This window comes from Actinia tenebrosa, unplaced genomic scaffold, assembly GCF_029948245.1.
Source record: "Actinia tenebrosa isolate PJP-AT-01 unplaced genomic scaffold, QUT_ActTen_1.0 PGA_scaffold0__85_contigs__length_37466705, whole genome shotgun sequence".
In the NCBI taxonomy this organism is placed as follows: Eukaryota; Metazoa; Cnidaria; class Anthozoa; order Actiniaria; family Actiniidae; genus Actinia; species Actinia tenebrosa.
Window position 1 is genome coordinate 6,800,087 of NW_028292569.1, and position 22,621 is coordinate 6,822,707.

General features: G+C 36.8%; 2 protein-coding genes across 2 annotated transcripts; one reads left to right on the forward strand and one right to left on the reverse strand.

Moving 5' to 3' along the window:
* The first annotated feature begins 446 nt into the window (after positions 1 to 446).
* Positions 447 to 14,007, forward strand: LOC116308318 (interleukin enhancer-binding factor 2 homolog). Its single transcript, XM_031718747.2, has 17 exons — positions 447 to 551; positions 2,078 to 2,193; positions 2,874 to 2,930; positions 3,479 to 3,526; positions 4,013 to 4,090; positions 4,779 to 4,881; positions 5,750 to 5,830; positions 6,382 to 6,408; positions 6,925 to 7,017; positions 8,289 to 8,367; positions 9,030 to 9,117; positions 10,343 to 10,404; positions 10,781 to 10,850; positions 11,456 to 11,500; positions 12,508 to 12,582; positions 13,087 to 13,111; positions 13,216 to 14,007. Exons 2-17 carry the CDS (start codon positions 2,080 to 2,082, stop codon positions 13,389 to 13,391), a joined length of 1,221 nt encoding a protein of 406 aa, XP_031574607.2. The 5' UTR covers positions 447 to 551; positions 2,078 to 2,079; the 3' UTR covers positions 13,392 to 14,007.
* LOC116307806 (eEF1A lysine and N-terminal methyltransferase) lies at positions 13,645 to 21,346 on the reverse strand. The gene is made up of 11 exons (XM_031718158.2): positions 20,979 to 21,346; positions 20,223 to 20,517; positions 19,290 to 19,430; positions 18,701 to 18,862; positions 18,091 to 18,281; positions 17,587 to 17,767; positions 17,079 to 17,216; positions 16,601 to 16,677; positions 15,873 to 16,008; positions 15,384 to 15,518; positions 13,645 to 14,692 (listed from the first exon to the last, which is right to left on the reverse strand). Exons 1-11 carry the CDS (start codon positions 21,294 to 21,296, stop codon positions 14,403 to 14,405), a joined length of 2,064 nt encoding a protein of 687 aa, XP_031574018.2. The 5' UTR covers positions 21,297 to 21,346; the 3' UTR covers positions 13,645 to 14,402.
* Positions 21,347 to 22,621: the final 1,275 nt, after the last annotated feature.

A 22,621-nucleotide genomic window follows, 5' to 3' on the forward strand; every position in this document is an offset into this window, starting at 1 on the left:
TTGCTTCCCTTTCCTTTACTCTTCACTCGAAATCAAGATCGAATTCAGCATCTCTAGTGGAAATTGTCAGTTGTTGTTTAGGGAAAGGAATGAGAGAAAGAAAAAAAGATCATATACATAGATCAGTAGAAAAAAGGAAAGAAAACAGAAAGGAACAAAGGAAGGAAGGAAGGAAGGAAGGAAGGAAGGAAGGAAGAGAGAGAGAGAAAGAAAGAAAGAAAAAAAGAAAAGAAAAAGCATCCCCTAAAAGAAAAAAACGAACAAAGAAACAGAAATAAGGACTCCCCTCGCCCTTCCCCCTCCCTCGTCCCCTTCCTCTTCCCTCCGCACCCCGTCCCTCCTCCCCGTCCCTCTTCACGCCGTCCGCAGAAAAAGAAGAAAGAAAGAAAGAAAGAAAGAAAGAAAAACAAAAATTCGAAATCCGGTTCTGGGCTTCCTGTCTTAAGCTAAACATTCCATACCCCGGATGTTCTCCATGTGTTAGTGTTGTTGACCGGTGTCTTCTTTTTGTTTTCAACTTCACCCTTAATTTTCTTAATTTTCTACCGAAGGTAAGTTTGTATTTTAAACAAATATAGCTAAAATATGTACTGTAATTCTATATTTAACTATTTATTTTGGTAAATTTTGCCAAAAAATAGTATAAGACATTGAAAACGTTTCGGGAAGTTGAATTGCTTGTGTATTCAAAATGCTGAAAACGATCGAATTTGAAGCCGGTATTTTGAAAAGCAAGGCTCTAATTTGCCTTACTTCTCGTTGAATCGTGTATATCTTTGCTGATAAAGAACAACATTGAATTCAGGAATCGTTTTAGGCGTATTTTTGCTTACTTGGTTTTATAGACAATGGTGATCTCTTTGTCAAGTAATGTAAGCTTATAAAAGTCACTCAATGATTGAATATCCAAACATGAGCAAAGATTATAACCAAAATTCAGCTTGCAGCTCACAGCTCACATGCTTCGCATGTTTATGAAAATTGCAGTAAGCTTTATTGAAGAAAATGCCTCGAAGAATAAGAGAGAAACAAACACTCCATTAAGTTGTAATGAAAATATTGAGTGTTGAACCACGGCCGTCATAATCTCGGCAAAATTTTCAACCAATGTGGGAATTGTTGATGATAATGATAGTGACTATTAATGATAGTTTTGAGGATGTTGATGACAATGGTGATGATACTTTATAATGATACATGATGATGAAAATGGTGTTGAACGATACAGGCAATACTGTTCATCATGATAATGATGTTGACAATGATGTTATTGATGATGGTGTTGGTGATGATGTCGATGATGTTGAAGATGGTGATACGTAATGATTTTGACGATGGTGGCGATGCTGAAGATGGTTATATATGATGATGGTAATGAATGATAATGACAGTGATGAGGAACAACAATGGTGATGCTTTGTAAGGCAACTCCTTAGTTGCTCAAATCACCCAAAAGGGAAAACATTAATATGATTATATACTATGAATGATAAATTTAAAGAATAATGAATCATTTCAATAGCATATTAATTGTATGTATAGATAACTCATGGAACAGGATTTGCACAAAGATGCAAAATCCCAGATCAACTTCCTTTCTCTCAAAAATCAGAGTCGCATTTATTCTCAAAAAATTTTCTTACGGTGCATGTCACATTACTTTACGTCGGAGGGTTGGGAAGTTCGTTCAGAAGTTCCCAAGTTGCCAACAAACTTCAGAACTTCAAGTGAACAAAGTTCAGTGAACCGTGAACTGTTTACATCTATATTTTAAAATTTTGCTGAAATAATTGTTTCTTAAAAAACCTCAAATGTTCCAAAACTCATATCAAAACAGGTCAATAAGATAAATACCTTGTATTGTGATAAAATCCGACTTGGAAATTAAGTAAGAAAAGCATTTCCGACGAGTTTCTGAATTTAAGATGTTATGAATTTCAAAGAGCATGCTGGAATTTCATTTTGAAGTTCCGAAGTTCGTTGCCAACTTGGAAACTTCCGAACGAACTTTCCAACCTGCCGACGTAAAATAATGTGAAATGCACTGTAAAAGTAAAATTGTTTTTACTATCATCAGCCATGCATCGCCGTCGTTCTGGTCGTAGATCTGGTCCTGGTCGTGGTCCTCCGTATCTAAGGAACCCAATGGGACAAAAGTTTATGGTCAGTCATTCCACGTTTGATCCTGTCTTGGTGAGTACCTACTAGTTATACAATGGTTTTGGGTGGCATACTTTACCATGGAATATCTCATGAGGCGGCAGTGGCTTGTATTTAAAATCCTAGTATGTGCCTGAGCCTTGATTCAAGAAAAACATCCTAAACAATAGCAAGATAAATATTATACTATTAGTTAGACACTGGTTTTGGGTGGTATACCATGGGATATCTTCCCAGCTAGCAGAGTCTCTCCTCTCTGCCTTGTTTTAGGCAGCCGGGAGGAGGGAGACTTAGCAGATGTAGAGCGTTTCCTTTGATGACGAACGAAACCTGTTTTAAAACCGGTTTTTAACCGGGTACATGTAGTGCGCATGAGTAAAATGTAACACACCGTTGTGCCAAAGGTTGCTTGAGGAGAGCGGCTGTCAAAATCATGACAGCATTGCTAAGTTACATCACGGCAGAGTTTATTTTTCTCACACCACCAAAAAAAGCAAAGGAAAATAAGGAAAGGAAAATAAGCTTGGCTAGCAGGGAATAGGATATCCTATGAGGCATTGTATTTTCTAAAGTACATGTACACCCAGGCATTCGGGGAAGTAAGGCAATTCAATTCAAAACTTGTGATTCAGCTGATGATCATTCCACACAAGACAGAAAATGACGTCAAGTGAATCCAAGTAATTTACTTATATTTACTTCTTCCTTCAAAGGCTGAACCTTTCTTCCCCAAAGCAAGAGAACAACCAGATGAAGCACCCTTTACCCAGGTACATTATTTACTCTGTGCGACACTCTCATTTAATGTCATATGTACCAGGGCTTGAAATAACGAAAAAGGGCATTAGAACATATACCCAAATGACTTTTTGCGCTATAGAAGCATTAAAATTATTATTATTAGCCATCATCATTTTCTTGTGGGAATGAAAATATATGATGAAAGAATATTGTTTTTGGCTGGTTTCTGATTGGCTCCACTATCCTAAGTGGGAATGTATTGTTTTTATTTCACAATTTGATTGGTTCTCGCTATCTAAGTGGCCCCAGTTATAGTAGTTGCGAGCGCTGTAAACCATTAAAAAACAGGAATCGCAAAAAAAGTTATGTAATAAGGTGTAATATGAACCTTTTTGATTTCAACCATGAAGATATAACTAGCTAAAAACTAGTATGAGCTGCGTCGATGTTTCTAATGAAACAGTAATGATAAAAAGGTAAATTATACTTCGTGAAAAGATGAAAAAACTTACTGACATTTCGGACGCTAGTCCTTCGTCGGAGTAAAAGATTTCACCCATGGTTTTTCCCTTAATAGGAACTGTTAAAAAGAAATCAAGAACTCACTCCCACACTACAAGAACAGGTAAATTTGGTGTGTAGAATTACAGGTTAAAACAAATCCACCCAACAGACCCCTTACCGCAGTTTGGAATGTACATGTAGCTCAATCTGGTGGAGAAAACAATAGGTTCAAATTCTCATGAGATTGGAATTCTTTTGTTTTGTCCCCCAGATGAAGTCACAGCTGAAAGTGTAAACCTTTACAACTTTGGAAATGCAACACTCAAACTAAGAAATATTTCACCATTCAACTATTCACTTCACGTAGAATCAATACTAAAAGTATTGTTTTAGGCATAAGGGGCATACAGTTAAATCCCAAATTGTTTTATAAACAAAAAATCGCACAATCTTCTCGTACGATTCAGAATTTATAGTACGAGTGATGTTTTGAAAGTTTTCGAAATTGGAAGAGCCTTTCTGTCATTTCTTATATGCAAATTAGCCAATTATGATTGAGTATAATATTATAAGCGAAACAATCTGCTCATTGTATCTTATTCCACAGACTTCAGTTCAAAACTTGATGACAAAAATAAACAATGTCTTGGACAATCTTATCGTTGCACCTGATGGCGCTGAATTTGTAAGTATCATAGAGTTTGTATGGCTATCTTAAAACGTCAGTTGACCATTGAATAATTGGGAAGCGCTCGCCTCTCACCAATGCTACCAGGGTTTGCGTATACGGGTTTGAGTCCTGACAAGCTTGGTTGAGTTGTTTGTTGGTTCTCTCCTGTGCTTCGAGGGTTTTCCGGGTTCTCCGGCTTTCCTCCCTCCAATCCTCCCCAAAAATCAACTCCAATTGTAATTACAGTGGATGAAGAGCCACTCTGTGGAAATGCAGCTGTGAAATCCTATTTATTTTGTTATTAGTTTTTTATTTATAAAAATCAACAAAGCAATGTGATGTTTTTTACCTACACTTCCAGAATCCTTTTTGGCGACTTTTTTGTTATATTAGAGAGTTTTAGATTAACGTCAGTTGATCAGTGAAAAATTCTTTTAAATAAATGAAAAGGAATCACAAAAAAATCCAAGTTGTAGAAAAACAAAAGAATATTTTTTTTGTGAATCATATGAAAAATATGAAAGAGGTAAAGTAAAATACAGGAAAACGATGAAAATGTGGTCACATTTGCCGTTTGCGGGATGGAAAAAAGTCTATCTAAAACTCTCTATTACATTCAAAACGGCTCAAGCTTACCCTACTAGGTTCCAACAATGGTTTCATCATTGGAATATTCAAATTTATTGATTTTTATCGTTTCTAGGGAGTTGAGGAAGTTAGAGCAGTTGGTTCTTACAAGAAAGGCACCATGATGTTAGGACACACCGTCACAGATCTGGCAGTTATCCTCAAGAAACTACCAACTGGTGAGACAATTCACCTTTTCCGCGATAGCCATCATGTCGTAAACACTTTGTTGGATTGTGTTATGGTCACCAAAAAGTTCGGACATCGTTCTCGTATTCCCATACAAATTCACTGAGTTTAAAGAGATAATTTAGATAGATTTCTTCAGTTTGCCCTCTTTACGGCAATATCAATCACAATCCAACCTAATTTATACCACGTGACGGCTGACGCCGAAAAGGTTAATAGACCTATTTTTCCTAGGTGCAATGCTTTCCCATTTCAGCTAGACCATGTGCTATTCTCCTTTTTCGTTTGGGGTCATCCTACAAGCATTTGCAAGATGTGATCCTATTGGAGGGAACACATGTGTAGAACAATAGAAAACAATGACCTTTCCCCAACCCCGCCCCTAAACCTAACCAATCACAGGGGATGTTGCAAATTTGTTGAATCCATATTCATATGTCTTTTCATGCGCAACTGTTATACAAAGAAATGATACTCTAGAGAGTTATGTGGTTTCAAATGGGAAAACCTGGCACCATAGCTAAAATGCATTTCTAGTAAATAAAGAAATAATACTCAAGGGAATGACATGGTCTGAAAGGGAAAAAGCATTGCACCATAGCTGAAAAGTATTCCTAGTGAAGAAAGAAGTAATACTCAAGGGAATGACACATGGTCTGAAATGGAAAACATTGCACCATAGCTAAAAAACATTCCTAGTAAAGAAAGAAATGATATGCAAGGGAATAACGCTTAACACACTGAAATGAGAAAACATTGCATCATAGCCGATGAGGTATATTGCCAATCTTAGGCCATTATTTCTTAACCATCCAAACATTACCAGATCCTTAACCCTCCTTTTTTATCGCTTTTTAGAGGCTGATATATTGAGTCTAGCAGCTAGAGTACAGAAGACGTTGAAGGAGGAAGAGAAGGCAGACAACACCCCAGCTGCAGGTATGTACTGCACCATGGAAGATTCTTTGCACACTTTTTCAACTAATAGAATGCCAAGGGATACTACATACTTCAACTACCAGAATGCCTTGCACACTTTCTTTTGTTCAGTTTATTAGCTCCTTATGTCTTACCCAGGGTTCGTGTTACTCCTTAAACTCCTTGAAAACTCCTTGAATTTAATTCACGTTTTCAAGGGCACTTGAAAAGCTCTTGAATTTTATGATTTTTAGCAAAACTCCTTGAAAACTCCTTGGATTTTTGCTTTGATCATTACTTGCATGGTTCTGAAATAGATCTAGTCAGAAAGATTGGAAAATCTGAAAGTTGGCCATGTGCAACCACCGTGTCAAACCTTTGCATAGTTAGCTGAACATACTCCTTGAAATTCATTTTTGGGTGCTTGTATACTCCTTGAATAGTTCTTGAATATTAAGTGGTTACCTCAGCACGAACCCTGCTTACCATTTCTCATTAGGGAATAGAAATTTGAATAAAAGTTGTTTTGCAATTTGTCAAATATTTTTCTTCAATAATCTTTTTTTAAACAGATTATCCAATGCAAGCCAACGAAGGAGGTATGTTAGTGATTATTGCATTTTTTTTTAAACAAGGAAAATCAAGGGTGACATATGGGGTCTCGGGTCATTTGTACCTGTTAGTACAGTAATTGAGTGTCTTTAGGAGCAAGCATAGCTCAGTTGCTTAGTGTGCCTTCAGAGCTAGAGGTCCATAGTTCGATCTCAGGAACTGCACGTCTGTTTCGGCTTCTCACTGTTTTGTGTTGCTTTAATTAGTTTTAAATACCCGTAAAAAGGAGCACTGATAGTAAGAGGGGCTAGAAGGGCGCACCTTCGAGCGCATTAAACATGAGGTCCTTGGCTCGGGAGAATTGGGCAACTACTCCCTGCGTTATTGAAGTAAATCAAAATTACCGAAACTGGTTATTCCAATTTGATCTGTAAGTTACAGCATCAGTGCCTGTACTTAGATCAGCCAAAGATTTTTTGGGATTTAATTAGATTGACGTTTTTGATATAACATGCATTTCAAAGTTTTCTCGAGTTCCATTAAATGATATGTTTTGGTTACAGGTTTTAACATAACCGGATCAGATGGATCTCTTGTTAGAGTACTTATCACAACTCTGCCCAAGAATCTACGTGATGCCGACCCAACTAAGCATGGTAAGAAAGGAACATTATATAGGTGATATCAGGTGCGCAGTTACAGCAAAACCATATGATTTCATTATTAACAAAATTTTGTTTGTTTATTTATTTATTTATTTATCAATTTATTTATTTATCTATTTATTTATTTATCTATTTATTTATCTATTCATTTATTTATCTATTTATTTATTTATCTATTTATTTATCTATCTATTTATTTATCTATTTATTTATCTATTTATTTATTTATCTATTTATTTATTTATCTATTTATTTATTTATCTATTTATTTATCTATTTATTTATTTATCTATTTATTTATTTATCTATCTATTTATTTATTTATCTATTTATTTATCAATTTATTTATTTATCTATTTATTTATTTATCTATTTATTTATCTATTTATTTATTTATCTATTTATTTATTTATTTATTTATTTATCTGTTTATTTATTTATCTATTTATTTATTTATCTATTTATTTATTTATTTATTTATCTATTGATTCTCTCTGGTGCTATTTGAGTTTGTCTCTGGTCCTGGTTGTACAAAGCCTGGATAGCGCTATCCGATGGACACATCAATAGACCAGGGCCCAGTTGTACGAAGCCTGGATAGCACTATCCGATGGATACATCAATAGACCAGGGCACAGTTGTACGAAGCCTGGATAGCGCTATCCGATGGATACATCAATAGACCAGGGCCCAGTTGTACGAAGCCTGGATAGCACTATCCGATGGATACATCAGTAGACCTGGGCCTGGTTGTACAAAGCCTGGATAGCACTATCCGATGGATACATCAGTAGACCTGGGCCTGGTTGTACAAAGCCTGGATAGCGCTATCCGATGGATACATCAGTAGACCTGGGCCTGGTTGTACAAAGCCTGGATAGCGCTATCCGATGGATACATCAGTAGACCTGGGCCTGGTTGTACAAAGCCTGGATAGCACTATCCGATGGATACATCAATGGGCCTGGGCCTGGTTGTACGAAAGCTGGACAGCGCTATCCAGTGGATAAATCCTTATCCAGTGGATAAGTCGATGCTGTTATCCCATAAATTTATCCACTGGATAAGATTTATCCCTTGAATAGCACTATCCAGGCTTAGCTTCGAACAACCGGGCCCTTGTCTATTGATGTAACCATTGGATAGCGCTATCCTGGCTTCATACAACCAGGCCAAGGTTTTCTTTGGTTGCTTTAGTTGGCTTTCTTTACGATAACACACAATGTTTTGTTTTCTTACTTTTATTGTCATTAAATTGACAGTCGATGTAAAGTTACTGGAGGGAGCTTTGGCTACCATAAGACATGCAAGATGGTTTGAAGAGAATGCCTTTCATACCAGGTTAGTGATGATGATGATGATGATGATGATGACTGATAGTGGCAATTGTGATATAATGTTCCAGTGATGATGATGATGATTGTTGCGGCACAAATCCACATAGGTGGATTACCTGTGGTTTGATATTGATTTTATGTAGATGGGTTACCTGTGTTGTAAGAAAGCACATGGAAAAAAAAAGAAAATTGTAGTGTGTTTGATTGTGAATAAATCAGTCTCGAAAAGCGCAACATGCTGATAACTAAAAGTGGTGATAGTGATATGGTTCCAGCGATGAAGATGGTGGTGTTGATGATGCTCATGATGATGATAATGACTTGATGATGAAAATGGTGATGGTGATGGTTGATGATTGATGATGGTGACTGATGATGACAACGACAATGACTTTTGGTGAAAATGATGGTGATGGTTACTGATGTTGGTGGTGGTAAGTGTTGATGATTTAAGATATGGGAATGATGATGATTATGATAACTACAGTACTGCAATGACTTTCAATGAAAATGATGTTGGGGACTGATAATGATTTATTATTATTATTATTATTATTAATGATAATGATTAATATTTTTATCATATTGAGAAGATAATGATAGTACTATATAGTAAGTAATAGGCTCTTATTATACATAGGTTCTTATCTGTTTTCTTTACTTCAGCATTCGTGTCCTAATTCGTCTTCTAAAGGACATGAGAAAGAGAATAGCAGGTTTTTCTGGTCTGACTCCATGGCTCATAGATTTACTGGTAAATATCTTTACTCAGTGCTGTGTGCAGTTATGAAGCACGCAGGGTTTGGCATAACATGAGAGAAGTGTTAGGAGAAGCATGACGCGTAGTAGAGTGCTTCTCGACACTTCTCGAGTGTTCTGCCAATCCCCAAGTACCTTATAATTGCACACAGCACAGCAAGCAAGTTTTTTATTTCTTTTATAAAATACAAATTAGTGCATGTGCGTGCTGTGTTCTCTCATAAAGCATGCGCTTCCAAACAATCAGAACTTGAGATTCATAACAGATATTTTATAATTTTAAATAGTAGTTTCAAGAGAGATTACGTGGAACAATATTGTCTGCAACTTGTCTCAAAACAGGGTTGCAACAAAAGTTGCAAGAGTGTTTACACGGTGCAACAGAGACGCAATAGCTGCCAAAAGTAGAAACGAGTTCTACTTCTTTCAACCATTGCTGAAACTTTTCTCACACATTTTTCGAATATTGTGCTGTAGGTTGCATGCTGCAATGTTTCATGCAACGTGTATTGCAACGCCATTACGAGACAAGTTGAAAAGAAAATTGCTCCATGTGACCACGTCTTTAGTATTAGAAAAAAAAGTTTGAAAATAAACTTTGGAATAGAGGGGAAAAGGAAGAGAAAAAAAGAAAAAATGCAAGAGAATGTGTGTACTTTGTCAGGCAATAACTTTTTCTTGGCTTTTGGTTTAAAGTGCAAATGAACCCTTTGACAATACATTCAGTACTGGTTCTGCATAAAGTAAATAGTTGATTGGTAAAATATTTCTTGATTTGAGTGATGTGTCTCTAAGTTATAAAGGTTTATACTTCCAATATGTTAATGATGATGACGTCAGGTAAGGTATTTGAGTGTTTTTGTTGTAACTAGTAATACTAAATGCTGGCCATTTTGAAAATAAAAATTTTGAATAGCTTTCATGTAAACCTTGTGTAAAATAATGATGCTTTTTAAATACTGTATCTACGAACCAGTTCGATTTTGTATATTTAATTAAGCCTTAATAGACGTCACACTCATTAGCATATTGGAAGTATAAACCTTCATAACGTAGAGACGCATCACTCAAATCAAGAAATATCTTACCAATCAACTATTTACTTCATGTAGAATCAGTACTGAAAGTATTGTCGAAGGGTTCATATGCACTTTAAGGTTTTCTCAGCTTTAAGTCTTTGGTTTTTTCTCTTCTAAGTTTTTTTTTTTTTTGTCTTACAGGCTCACAGAGCTGCCATGGTTACATCATCCAGACAACCTTTAAATATCAATGCTGCCTTCAGGTAAGTTAGAATAAGGGTGCTGTCCATTATATCAAACCAAACAGTGTGAGCGGCCAGTTCTCTAATGGAATGCGTTAGTTCTTACAACTGGTGCAAGCCACGTTGGTCCAATTCTTAAAATTAATGCGTTTCATTTCAGAACTTGATGCTCGGACCGATTGGTTCCGACTTAATGGAAAGCACCCTAAGATCAAACGCCAAACTTTACATGAGACGAACCTAATGACATTCAAGAAGACCACCTTGTTATCAATTGTTTCAATTAGGTTCCGCTCATGTGAAGTTTGACATTTGACCTAAGCCTTAACATGTCATCAATCAAGTCATTACTCAGTAGATTATTGTAATGCTAAATGACGAGTGTTGTTGTTTACAGACGTGCCCTTCAGTTACTGGCTTCTGGTTTGTTTCTCCCTGGTTCGCTCGGTATTATTGACCCATGTGAGGTAAAACCTACTGTTGTTTATTCATAATCATTTATTTCCGTGGGCATCATTGTATACACCTTTCTCATAAATGGCCGCCAAATGCGGTTGGGACTGGGGACAGTTGAATGGAAGTGAGGTCAGAAAGGCCTCTTTAGTAAATAAAGTCTTCTCAGTAGGTGTATTCCTTGTCATGTATGATCCAAATAGGTCCTTTTTAGCTCATTAACCACGTGCTGATTAATTCACTGAGAGCAAATGAATGAACATCTTGATTGCCATGGGTGAAATATACTGGTGAGCAAACAAACTTTCTACAACCTGTTTTGAGAGATCGTAATAAAACTGCATTTCGTAACACACTGGTTACACATCGTTTCATTCAGTTCTTTACAAGTAGCTAAAAAGAATCACCGATTTAAAATTAAATAAAAGAATTTGCTCACCAGTACAGACACGTGACCATTAACTGCAAAAGGCCTATTTGGTCGATTCAAAGGCAGAAAGGAGCTTATCTACTCTTGATTTGTCAATTTAATTTCTCAGTTTTGACTATGTATAGTAATTCTATGCCATAACTTAGTCAAAGTTTTCACATTCGTGTGTAATATTTACAATATATCTAGGGCGGACAAGTGAGAGCACACAGTGTATTGAGTCTAGAAGAACAGGTAAGCACTTGTTCGTTTACATTGAATCTTATCTCTATTGTAATTTTGTCTTACCAGATAATATAATATATTTTAAATCCTATGTAAGCACTTGTTCGTTTACATTGAATCTCATCTCTATTGTAATTTTCTCTTAGATAAATATACACTTATTTCAATAAAGTTAGCCACCAAAAACCTAGAAAGCTGAGATCACTGAGCATCATGGGAAACTTTTCATATCAAAAAAGCATATATATATACAAAGCTTTTTTAATACAAACTGCAGCTCGATGATGCTCAGAAGAGGTGAGAGTGTAACCGTTAAAAGATTCGCAAGTCCGTTAACAGTTATCAAGCGGTTGAAACATGTAAAATGAATCTACCCATGATCCTTGTCGGCCTCAGCTTTATAGCTTTTCAGGTGACTAACTTTATTGAAATATGTGTATCTTTTAAATCCTATGTAAGCACTTGTTCGTTTACATTGAATCTTATCTCTATTCTAATTTTCTCTTAGATAAATATATCTTTTAAATCCTATGTAAGCACTTGTTCGTTTACATTGAATCTTATCTCTATTCTAATTTTCTCTTAGATAAATGTATATTTTAAATCCTATCTAAGCACTTGTTTGTTTGAATTGAATCTTATCTCTATTCTAATTTTCTCTTAGATAAATGTATATTTTAAATCCTATGTAAGCACTTGTTCGTCACATTGAATCTTATCTCTATTCTAATTTTCTCTTAGATAAATGTATATTTTAAATCCTATGTAAGCACTTGTTCGTTTGAATTGAATCTTATCTCTATTCTAATTTTCTCTTAGATAAATATATTTTTTAAATCCTATAAAAGCACTTGTTCGTTTACATTGAATCTTATTCCTATTCTAATTTTCTCTTAGATAAATATATCTTTTAAATCCTATGTATAAAACACACAAGTTCCAGGCTAACTTGCCACATGTAGCGATTACTTTTTTCTTTTTACAAAATAAGCTAAGAGACATAATCCAATTTGTAGGATTCTATCGCAACTACTGCCCAGACACTTCTCCGATGCTTAAACCATGGAGCATATAATGAAATCTTGGGACTGGTAAGCTTTATTTGTTAAACATCCCTTGTTTTGAATGACTTCTTTCTCATTCAGCCCCCACAACCTTCCCATCCCCCGTATCCCTTCCCTATATGCCAGTGAGTGTATGATAATTCCTTAAGGTACGAACACACGGTGCAACATTGCAACATTGCACGCAACAGGACAGTTTGGGCGTGTATCTACCCCTGACACTTGTTGCATGCAACAAATATGAAGTTGAATCGCGCTCTACTCTTGCAACATTGCGAGCAACAAAAATTTCATCGTGTGAAGATGGCTGTAACATTGCGTGCAAAATTTTGAAATTTCCAGCCAATCAGCTTGCACATAATTTATAACTGCTGACCAAATATCTTAACATAGCAGGCGGACACAAGCGATGTTGCGTGATTTTGTTGCAATGTGTGTCACCCCGCTTCAAATATGTTGCTTACAATGTTGCGTGCAATGTTACACCGTGTATCAGCACTTTTATTCTGACTCTAACATTTTTCCCTTTAGACTATAGAAGGAATACCACTAGTTGGTAAGTAAATGCTCTTTTTATGCTAACATTATGACGTCATTGAATTACGTCACAACTTACGTAATCAAAAACCTTTGACGAATATTTCCCTTTTTTCTTTGCAGCTGTAGATACAGAAGTAACCAGTTGGGGTGGCGTTATTGTCACTCCGGGGCCTAAAGCTTACGAGAAACAGGAGGGCAAACCTGAAGAAGAGGGTGAGGGCGAGGAAGGCGAAGATGCGGAAGAAAGTGAGCCCGCGGTACAGGATGAAGCGGAGGACAAGATGGAGACTAGCTAAACTTGTACAAATTCTTGATTCATGTGCAGTCGCAGGGAAGATTTTTTATGAGTGGGGAATAGCCCACCTCAGAGATATGCTTCGCTTGTCACGCACAAAGGTTTCAGTATGAGGCTATGTGCTAAATTAGATTTATTCCTACCGCCTGTCACGAATGACTGAGCATTTAGCACGTAGCTTCATACTGAAACCTTTGGGCGTGACAATCGATGCATATCTCGGAACTGGGTTATTAGAAACGGCAATTAAACTCTTTAATAGATTCAGGATTTTTATTGGCTGGCGTTTCTTAAAAATTTTTGGTCTGAGCCAATCAAGATGAACGCTGTAGGAGCACGTGACCTGATGATTCATTTGACTCCTAATCGTTTAATGGACCACGAATCACGTGACCTACTTTTCCAACACTCATAAAATGTACCAAAATACTTTGTAGTTGACTATTTTAAACGTTGTAAAATATCGTGGAAGAGACTTAAAAGGAACTTGCATAAATGTACATTCTTTTTTGATTTTTTTTCTTTGAAGTATTTTTTTTTTTGTTGAATACTAAGACACCAGCTTCTATGATAAAAATTTAGTTAAGTTGCGAATTATTAAATGTGAAGAACTTTTATTTTCTCGTTTCGTTTCTTTTTCTCTTCTTTTTTGTTTTTTATTGTTTTTCTCTTTATTCAGTTCTTTCATTATTTTTTCTCTCTCTCTTTCCATCTTTTCCTCCCTCCCTCCTTCATCCCTCCTTCCTTTCTCCTTTAATTTCATCTCTTTCTATATATAATTTTCCCTTCTTTTTCATTTCTTTTCCTTTCCTCATTCTCTTCCTTTGCTTTTTCTTAATCTTACATTGCAGCTCTCTTTCTCCTCTTTCCTTACAGAATCCTAAACTTCTTTACTTGTTTCCTAAAGTTCATATCTCTAATTTCGGTATTTCCCTCGCACTCTTTCCGTGCATTTTTGCGAATTCCTTCGTGCTGTTCTCTGTCCAAAAAGTGATCTTATCGCTACTTCCTATCACAAAACCTTCAAGTTATCCATAACAAAACAAAGGTCCGTGTCTTCATCCCAATTCTTTGATCTTTCTCCATACTTTTGTAACTCCGCAACCGAGTTCTTGATCTGTTTTACCCTCGAGTTTTGCGTTATTCCCATGTCGCGTTTTTCTGGCAAAGCGAAAATGATTTCGCAGTCAGACTCGTCCAATTTTAGAATACAGACTTCTTGGAATAGTGACTGCAGTTCTTGGAGGATATTAGTACGTGTGGCGTCTGTGCTGCTGCATTTGAATTTTATGATCAAAACTCCTGGTGAGCAAAGAAAAAATTTGTAAAAACATTGTTTAATGGATCATCCCCTGCTAGAATAACCCTGGGTTGATCTAAGTCAGGACAAGATTGAGCCCTGAAACATTCTCTGGGCTGATCTAACTCAGGGCATGGCTTACTCACAGTTTGAACCTTGAAACAACCTCTGAGCTGATCTAAGTCAGGGCATGGCTAACTCACAGATTAAACCCTGAAACAACCTCTGTGCTGATCTAACTTGGGGCATGGCTAACTCACAGCGCAAACCCTGAAATAACCAATGGGTTGGTCTAACTCAGGGCATGGCTAACTCACAGATCAAACCCTGAAACAACCTCTGGGCTGATCTAAGTCAGGGCATGGCTAACTCACAGCGCAAACCCTGAAATAACCAATGGGTTGGTCTAACTCAGGGCATGGCTAACTCGCAGATCAAACCCTGAAATAACCTCAGGGCTGATCTAGGTCAAAGCATTGCTAACTCACAAATTGAATTGGAAGTTTACTTGTTCGTTTGGCTGTGGAGGGGGGAAAACTGGAGAAAACGTAGAAAAACCTTTCACCCCAAAAAAACTCTGCTAACGTGATGGGGAATCCATTATTCAAACCTGATGCCCTATAGGTGAGAGGCAAGTACATCACCCATGGTTACCAATGACACTACTCCAATGCCACGCATAACAGTACTGACCTTTTTTATGAAGAATTTCCTTAACAGATGCGAGGAAGATTGGCTCTAGGAAGCTGATTGGTGGAGTCACAGAATCAGGAGCCTTACTTTTTATGCCTACGTCAAGTATGATCACGTGATAACAAGGCTTTGGATCTGCAAAGGAAAAATGAATATTGGTTGCCAAGTAACCAAGTTGCTGTATCAGAAAGTGCTGGAAATTGGAAAAGCTCGTAAGCCACGCACGTTTGCTCACTAAGGCAAAAAGGCGGGAAAATGCCAAAGGTTCCAACCCCTCCCTGCCAGGCTCTACACCAAGCAAAGACTGGTGTCTTTTATCAAGAATAAACTCTTCTCAAAATTGTCTCGAATGAAAGGCTAACATGGAAATGCACAAGAAATGCCACAAATTTTATTGAGAAAAAGTCTGGTCTGATTGCATTTGTATTTTCATGTCAGCCTTGCATTCAAATCCTTTTTGAGAAGGGTCCATTGGCTTGTCGCATGCACCTTGAGTCGATGCCCATTTGATGAAGTCCAGTCCATCTTCAGTAAAAATCTTGAGTCGGTCATCTTCAATGCAGTTAAACCATTTCTTTGCAATTTTGACTATTTCGGGGTCTTTTTCTACGGTATGTAGGACGATCTAGAGAGAAATATCAAATGCGAAAATTTTATTGCAAAATTATGCAAAAATTTATATGATCAACTTGAATTGGAAAAGTTAAAATTTATCCAGAGAAAAGCCGACAAACAACTCTGGTAACATACGACACGGAGTCTGAGAATTGAGCCCATTACCACAGCCCGGGGGGTACTCCGCCAGAATTTGGGTAGGGGTGTTCCACTGGGATTCTGAAAGGGGTACCCTGTTTATGACAAAAAACCCAAATTTGTTGACCCTGTTCATGATAAAAGATATAATTAATTGCACTGAGTTCCCGTTTCAATTATCATGTCATCTCACATATCTTTTTTTTAAGACCATAATAACCAGTTTCGGTCAATTCGAAAGTAGAAACCCTGAATATGACAGGAAACTTAGGAAGAACTTCGAACTTGAGTGAAATTGCATACCCTGTTTATGACAAGAAGCTTGAAAAACCATACCCTGTTCAGCGGATCATCCCCGTATAGTCCATATATGGGAGTACCCCCCCTCCCCCCCCCCCCCAGGGACCACAGTGGTAAGGTGTGGCCTATTTTTGCTTTTAACACCCGTACTTCCCATCACTTACCTGTGTGTAGAACTCATGAATAAACATCGACAGACAACCACTACCTAGACCAACTAAAAGACCTGATTTCTTTGAGCCTGTGAGAAAAACATAATATTACAAGACAGGAAATAATAATAGTTTATTACCTCTATGGTGTTGCATTTGCATGACCTTGGATGCAATGTTTCCACATTTCAGAACATGTGTCATTCCCTTGAGTATTATTTCTTTCTTTACTAGGATTTGCTTTTCAGCTATGGTACAATGTTTCTTCATGTGTCATTCTCTTCATTTATATTCTTTTTTTGAATTGTATCCATATTGATTTGTCTTAAACAATGAAAAAAAAAAACTTGAGGGAATGGCAAGTAGTCTGAAATGGGAAAACATTGCACCATAGCTGAAAAGAATTCCTAGTAAAGAAATAAATAATACTCAAGGGAATGACACATGATCTGAAAACATCGCACCATAGTTGGGCAAAGAAGTAATTTACCATTGTCAGTAATGCCTTCAACAAAAGCCAAACCAGCCACTATACCCTGGTGATGTACATCAAACAAGTAAGAATGATCTACAAGGTACTCTGTCTTCTTTTTTGTTTTTCCTTTCTTTCCTTTCACAGTTTTTATTTCTGAAAAAGTATTATAGGTAAAAAGTGTTAGGTTTGGAAACTGGACCAGTTATCATTTGTTCTAATGTGCTTGAGTGAGAGCTAGGCTAAGTGGGGAACAAAGATGGCTGCCACGAGAGAAATGGACCATCATATTTTCATGATGGTTGTTCTTCTTAAAAAACTTACATACAAAAATGACAGTTATTTAATAGACCATTATTGAGACAGTGAACATGTTGCATTATGTTGTGGTATAGCTTGGGTACAAACATTTTTTTCACCATGCCTTATATCGTGTTGTTTGTACTCAAGCTAGACCAAGATGCATCTTATTTATCTACCTCAGAAATGACATATGAAATCAGGTTTTTAATTTACCTCCCCTTACCTATTTTTATTCTTGCCTCTGATTGGATAGCATCAGCATTGCTAAGCAACACTAAACGTCGTTGTCTTTCGCCTCCTTTCCTCTCCACTTCCTCTATGACATAATCACCACTTATCTCGCTTGTTCCTTGATCCAAGGTATCACGAGATCCAATATCACCACCATCAGAGAGGAAAGGTACCTAAATGAAGAAAAAAAATATATATTCATTACAAACCAGAGATTTGTGAACTCAAAGATTGAACCCTGAAACAACCTCTTGGTTGATCTAAGTCAGGGCATGGCTAACTCACAGATTGAACCCTGAAACAACCTCTTGGCTGATCTTAGTCAGGGCATGGCTAACTCACAAATTGAACCCTGAAACAATATCTGGGTTGATTTAAGTCAGGGCATGGTTAACTTGTAAATAGAACCCTAAAACAACCTATAGGCTAATCTCAGATACAGATGCAACCCTGAAACAGCCTCGAACTTTTCTATTCTAATCCTTCTCTCACTTACCATTTTCTCATTGATTACTCCATCAGGAGCTAGCTCCATCACCTTGGCTGATAATTCTTTCTTTATTGTTTCTATGTTTTCATACTTATGTCCTCTGTGAAGAGATGCTATAATGAGTCTTTGGAATTTTGCAGTTGCAGCAAGTTCTTTTTGACCTTCTTGTGAAGCAAAGGACTTGTCAGTCTCTCTACCTGTTGAGAAATGCACATGCTATTTGAGGTAATAATAATAATAATAATAATAATAATCAGATCAATAATAGAAAACTGTTTTAGCCTGCCATAATAAAGGAACGTGGTAAAAGGAAGTCATTCCAGTAAATTTTGCATGTCATTTTATTATTCATTTGGCAGTGCATCCTTATTTTTGCCTGCCAAACCTGAAATTTTTTCTGTCATTTGGCCATTGGCAGGCTACTGTTTTGAGCCTTGTCATTATATCATTATTATTAAATGATAATAATAATAATAATAATAATGAATGTAAATAATGATGACAACACTGAATGATGAAAATGATGGTCAAAGCAAATGATGATGTTGATGATGACAATGACGGCCAGCTATGTTTTACCAGACATTTCACTTAATTATTTATAAGAAGCTGTCACCTTGTGGAACAATGAAAATAGCAAAGAGTCCATTCTGTGAGAGACTTGGTGGAGAGTCAACCACAGTCAAAGTATATCTGGGCTCCCTGTGTTCCTTATCGTCCATGGTAACAGATGAGCACCACAGTTCTAGACTAAAAATATCTCCAGGTTTTATCTTCCCTGTAAACATAAAAAGATAAGAACAATGAATAGATAAATGGAACGACAGACAGATGGACAGAATGATAGATGGATGGACAGACATAATAATGCACAGAAAGAAAATGGTAAGACAGACAGATGAATAATGAGAAATAAATAAATGGATGGATGGATTGATGAACAGACAGACAGTCAGTTAGATACACAGAAAGATGGAGGAACAGATCAATGAAAGGCTAGATAGATGCACATACTGGATGGATTGATGGATGGATGGATGGAGGGAGGGAGGGAGGGAGGGAGGGACGGAGGGACGGACGGAAGAACAAATGGGTAGCAGGATAGTTGAACAGAATGAAAATAAAAGAATATTTGCATAGCAAACTAGTGGGCTTATAAAAAAAAAAAGGCTTAATAACTGGGATTTTATGGTGGTACAACAGACCTAGAGATTGTTTAACCATTGCATATTTCTGTAGATCCTCAATGGCAAGCTTGATATCTGTAGTGCTTGACACTCTCTGGATCTTGTCACTACCATCAAGACATATTTCAAGAATCTTGGGAATGGAGTCACCTTTCTGTCCTAAAAGAATCCATTAAAATAAATTAAATCTTGACCCAACCTGGTTTTTTTTCAATCTTGAAATAGCTAATAGCTGTTATTACAGTTGAGCCTACAATGAGTTATTCTTGTTTAAGAATCATACAAGTGAGGCTATGTGGTCAACACGATGCTTGTTGTCTCATTTGCATCTCAATAGTGCAGCGTACAGATTCTAAAAATAGCTTAAAGTTTCAGACAAACATTGCATTCTGTTTAAACACGACGAGGATTATACAAACCGATTTTAATATTTTTACTTAAAGTTAGAATAATAACCCATTTAAACTAGGATCTACTACGATCGGCTATGAAAATTATCTGCTCAAAGTAAACTATAAGTTTGTTTGTCTGAATTTCGCCTGAATTACTCCCCTATATTTTCTATACGGGTATGCTGCCCTATAGGGTATGGTTTTTCGGCTTTTGGGTCTGGGGTAGGGTATCATTTTGTCTGGGATAGGGTATTACTTTAGTCTGGGATAGGGTTACGATTTGGTCATTTTTGTCTGGCGAATACACTATGCTTTCTGACGGTAAAAAACCATAAACACGTTAGTAAATATTGATTGCAATCTATTGAATAACCGTCTTTCCCATCTTTTAGTCTGGCATAGGGTGAACAATTCTTAGTTTTAGTCTGAGGTAGGGTATGTAAAATCAAAATTTTAGGTCTGGGATAGGGTCAGGGTTTCGAGGTCCTGGCGGTACACACCTACCCAAGTTTGGGTGGTAGTAGCCCCCCACCCCCCACCCCGGGTGAAATATACACACCTGAGAACTTTGTTTTAGTGAAGATGAAGGCATAAACAGGCAATGGTGACTCTGTGGCTTCAATCTTATGAACACGAATGAACCAACCATTAATAAAGTGACTCAAGAGCTTATCAAGAATGTGTTCTTGCACTAGAGTGATACAAATGTATCGACCGTTTGTCTTGAGCACCCGCTGAATCTCTTCAAACATCTTGTTGACATCTGAGATGACTTCGCTCAATGTGTTCACAAATATTGCATCTAATGTGCCTTTGTCAAGAATGACATTGAATGTCTCAGCATTGAAATCCATCTAGAACAAAAGTATTGCTGGTTTTCAATTATACCCAATAGAATGCAATAACAAAAGACATGGCAGTCATGTTGTGTGATATAACAAGAGACTAATGACGAATCATTTTTTAAATTCATCCAACATGGCGGCCGTGAAAACAATCAATTGTGTTTACATGGTAGTCATGTCCCAGGGGGGGAGGGGGTTGGGGAACTCCAGAGTAATATAAGTGGGTAACCCTAACCCTTCCAATATCTTTTAGAGGTATTCTTGAATAATTCCATATGCTATTACTTTCACCCAATCCTCTGCATTTTCCACTCCGCATTTTAGACCTGCCGCCTATCCTTGGGGTGCATGTAACTATATATCATAGCCGCCATGTTGGTTGACGATAAGAAAGCACTCCTCAATATTTTCTCTTGTTGGATCATCCAACATGGCATCGTTATTTATGATCAAAATAAAAGGTTTCTTACATCCAGCATGTCCATCTTAATAAACTCCATCTCAGCCCTTCTTTCCTTGTTTCTCTCCTTCATTTGCCTTATAACCACGTCTGATATATCTATATTTACAAGAGCACGATATCCCAGATCATACAGATCCTCACTTAACTGAGAATTACCGCAGCCCAAGACAAGAGTTGCGTCCTTGACTTTGCAATACTTGTGCAAAATAGTCGAAAGTTCGCCGTAATTCCCATACCACTCAAACGATTCTTTGCGGTTTCGAAAAAACTGGTCCCAGTACTCTTTAGATTTGAACTGTTCTTTGGTTTTGGGGAGCAAATTCATGGTGAAAACGTTTGTAAAGTTTGAATACTCTTTTATTACACTTCGTCCGCCATTTTGCACGTGTAGAGTTTGGGAGATTGGTAACTAGGATAATTTTTTGTTCATGGGTGGGGAGGGAAGTGATTTTTAACCATTTATTACGAGTCGTCATATAAAGAGCTTAGATCATAAGCGTTCATTGAAACTGATACTCTTAAAAACGTAAAGCAATTTCAAATTAAGTTCATGAGTTCTCTTGGTTGATCCACATGACACAGGGAGCCCAAGATAACTATAAATGTTCAATTATAAGCGCGGTCCCTGTGGTTTACTGTGTCAGGGCGTGTCCATGTAACGCAATAACCCGATATCCCTTAAAGGACAGGCCTGTTTTATGCTGTATGTATCTAGACAAAATAAGTACTAAATAAATAGTTTTACTCTCCTTTATATTCAAAAATGATAAAACCAACTCTACGGTTCAAATCTGCCATAAAACAAATGACTTTATTATCAAAAGTAAATTAAATGGTTAACTACATGTTGATCTGATAGAATATAGTTAAAGCATTCTGGGTGTAATACTTATTATTTACAGTGTAATTAAAAGGGTATTTTTGAGTTTTATGGACAAAACTAAAAAAACTACCCACAATCCTTTGCGGGGAATGCAATTGCGGTGCATTATGGTCTAGCTAGACCAGAATTCCTTTCGTTTGTTTACTTTCCAGTTTTGTTCAATGAACTTTTTTTTGAATCTTCCTGGGAATCTTTTTGTTTATGAACAGGAGAAAACAATGGTTTCAAGAGACTAAGATTGATAGATTACAGTAATATGAAGGGAATTCAGAAAAGGTAAATACAGTAAATGTACAAAATCAGTCTGAACTTGAAACAGTGGTTTTTGTGGTTCATTGCTACAAGTAGAGGGTGAGCTTGATAAAATACAGTAAATGTATGAACACATCAAGTCTATCCTCAACTTAAAACCATTGTTTACTGGTCACTGAAGTGAATTCAGGGAATGTCTGTTGCTTCAAGTAGAGGATGAGCTCGATAAAGTAGAGTAAATGTATGAACACATCAAGTCTATCCTCAACTTGGAACCATTGTTTACTGGTCACTGAAGTTAATTCAGGGAATGTCTGTTGCTGCAAGTAGAGGATGAGCTCGATAAAGTAGAGTAAAGTATTAACACAACAAGGCTATTTAACCTAAACTTCAAACCATTGTTTCCTAGTTTTTGTCCTTGTTGTTGAGTTACCGTTGTGTCATCGACCTTTGTGCAGCTGTAGTTTACAATCGCTTACTTGGTCCAAGAAGCATAAGACTTGATTTTATAAAAT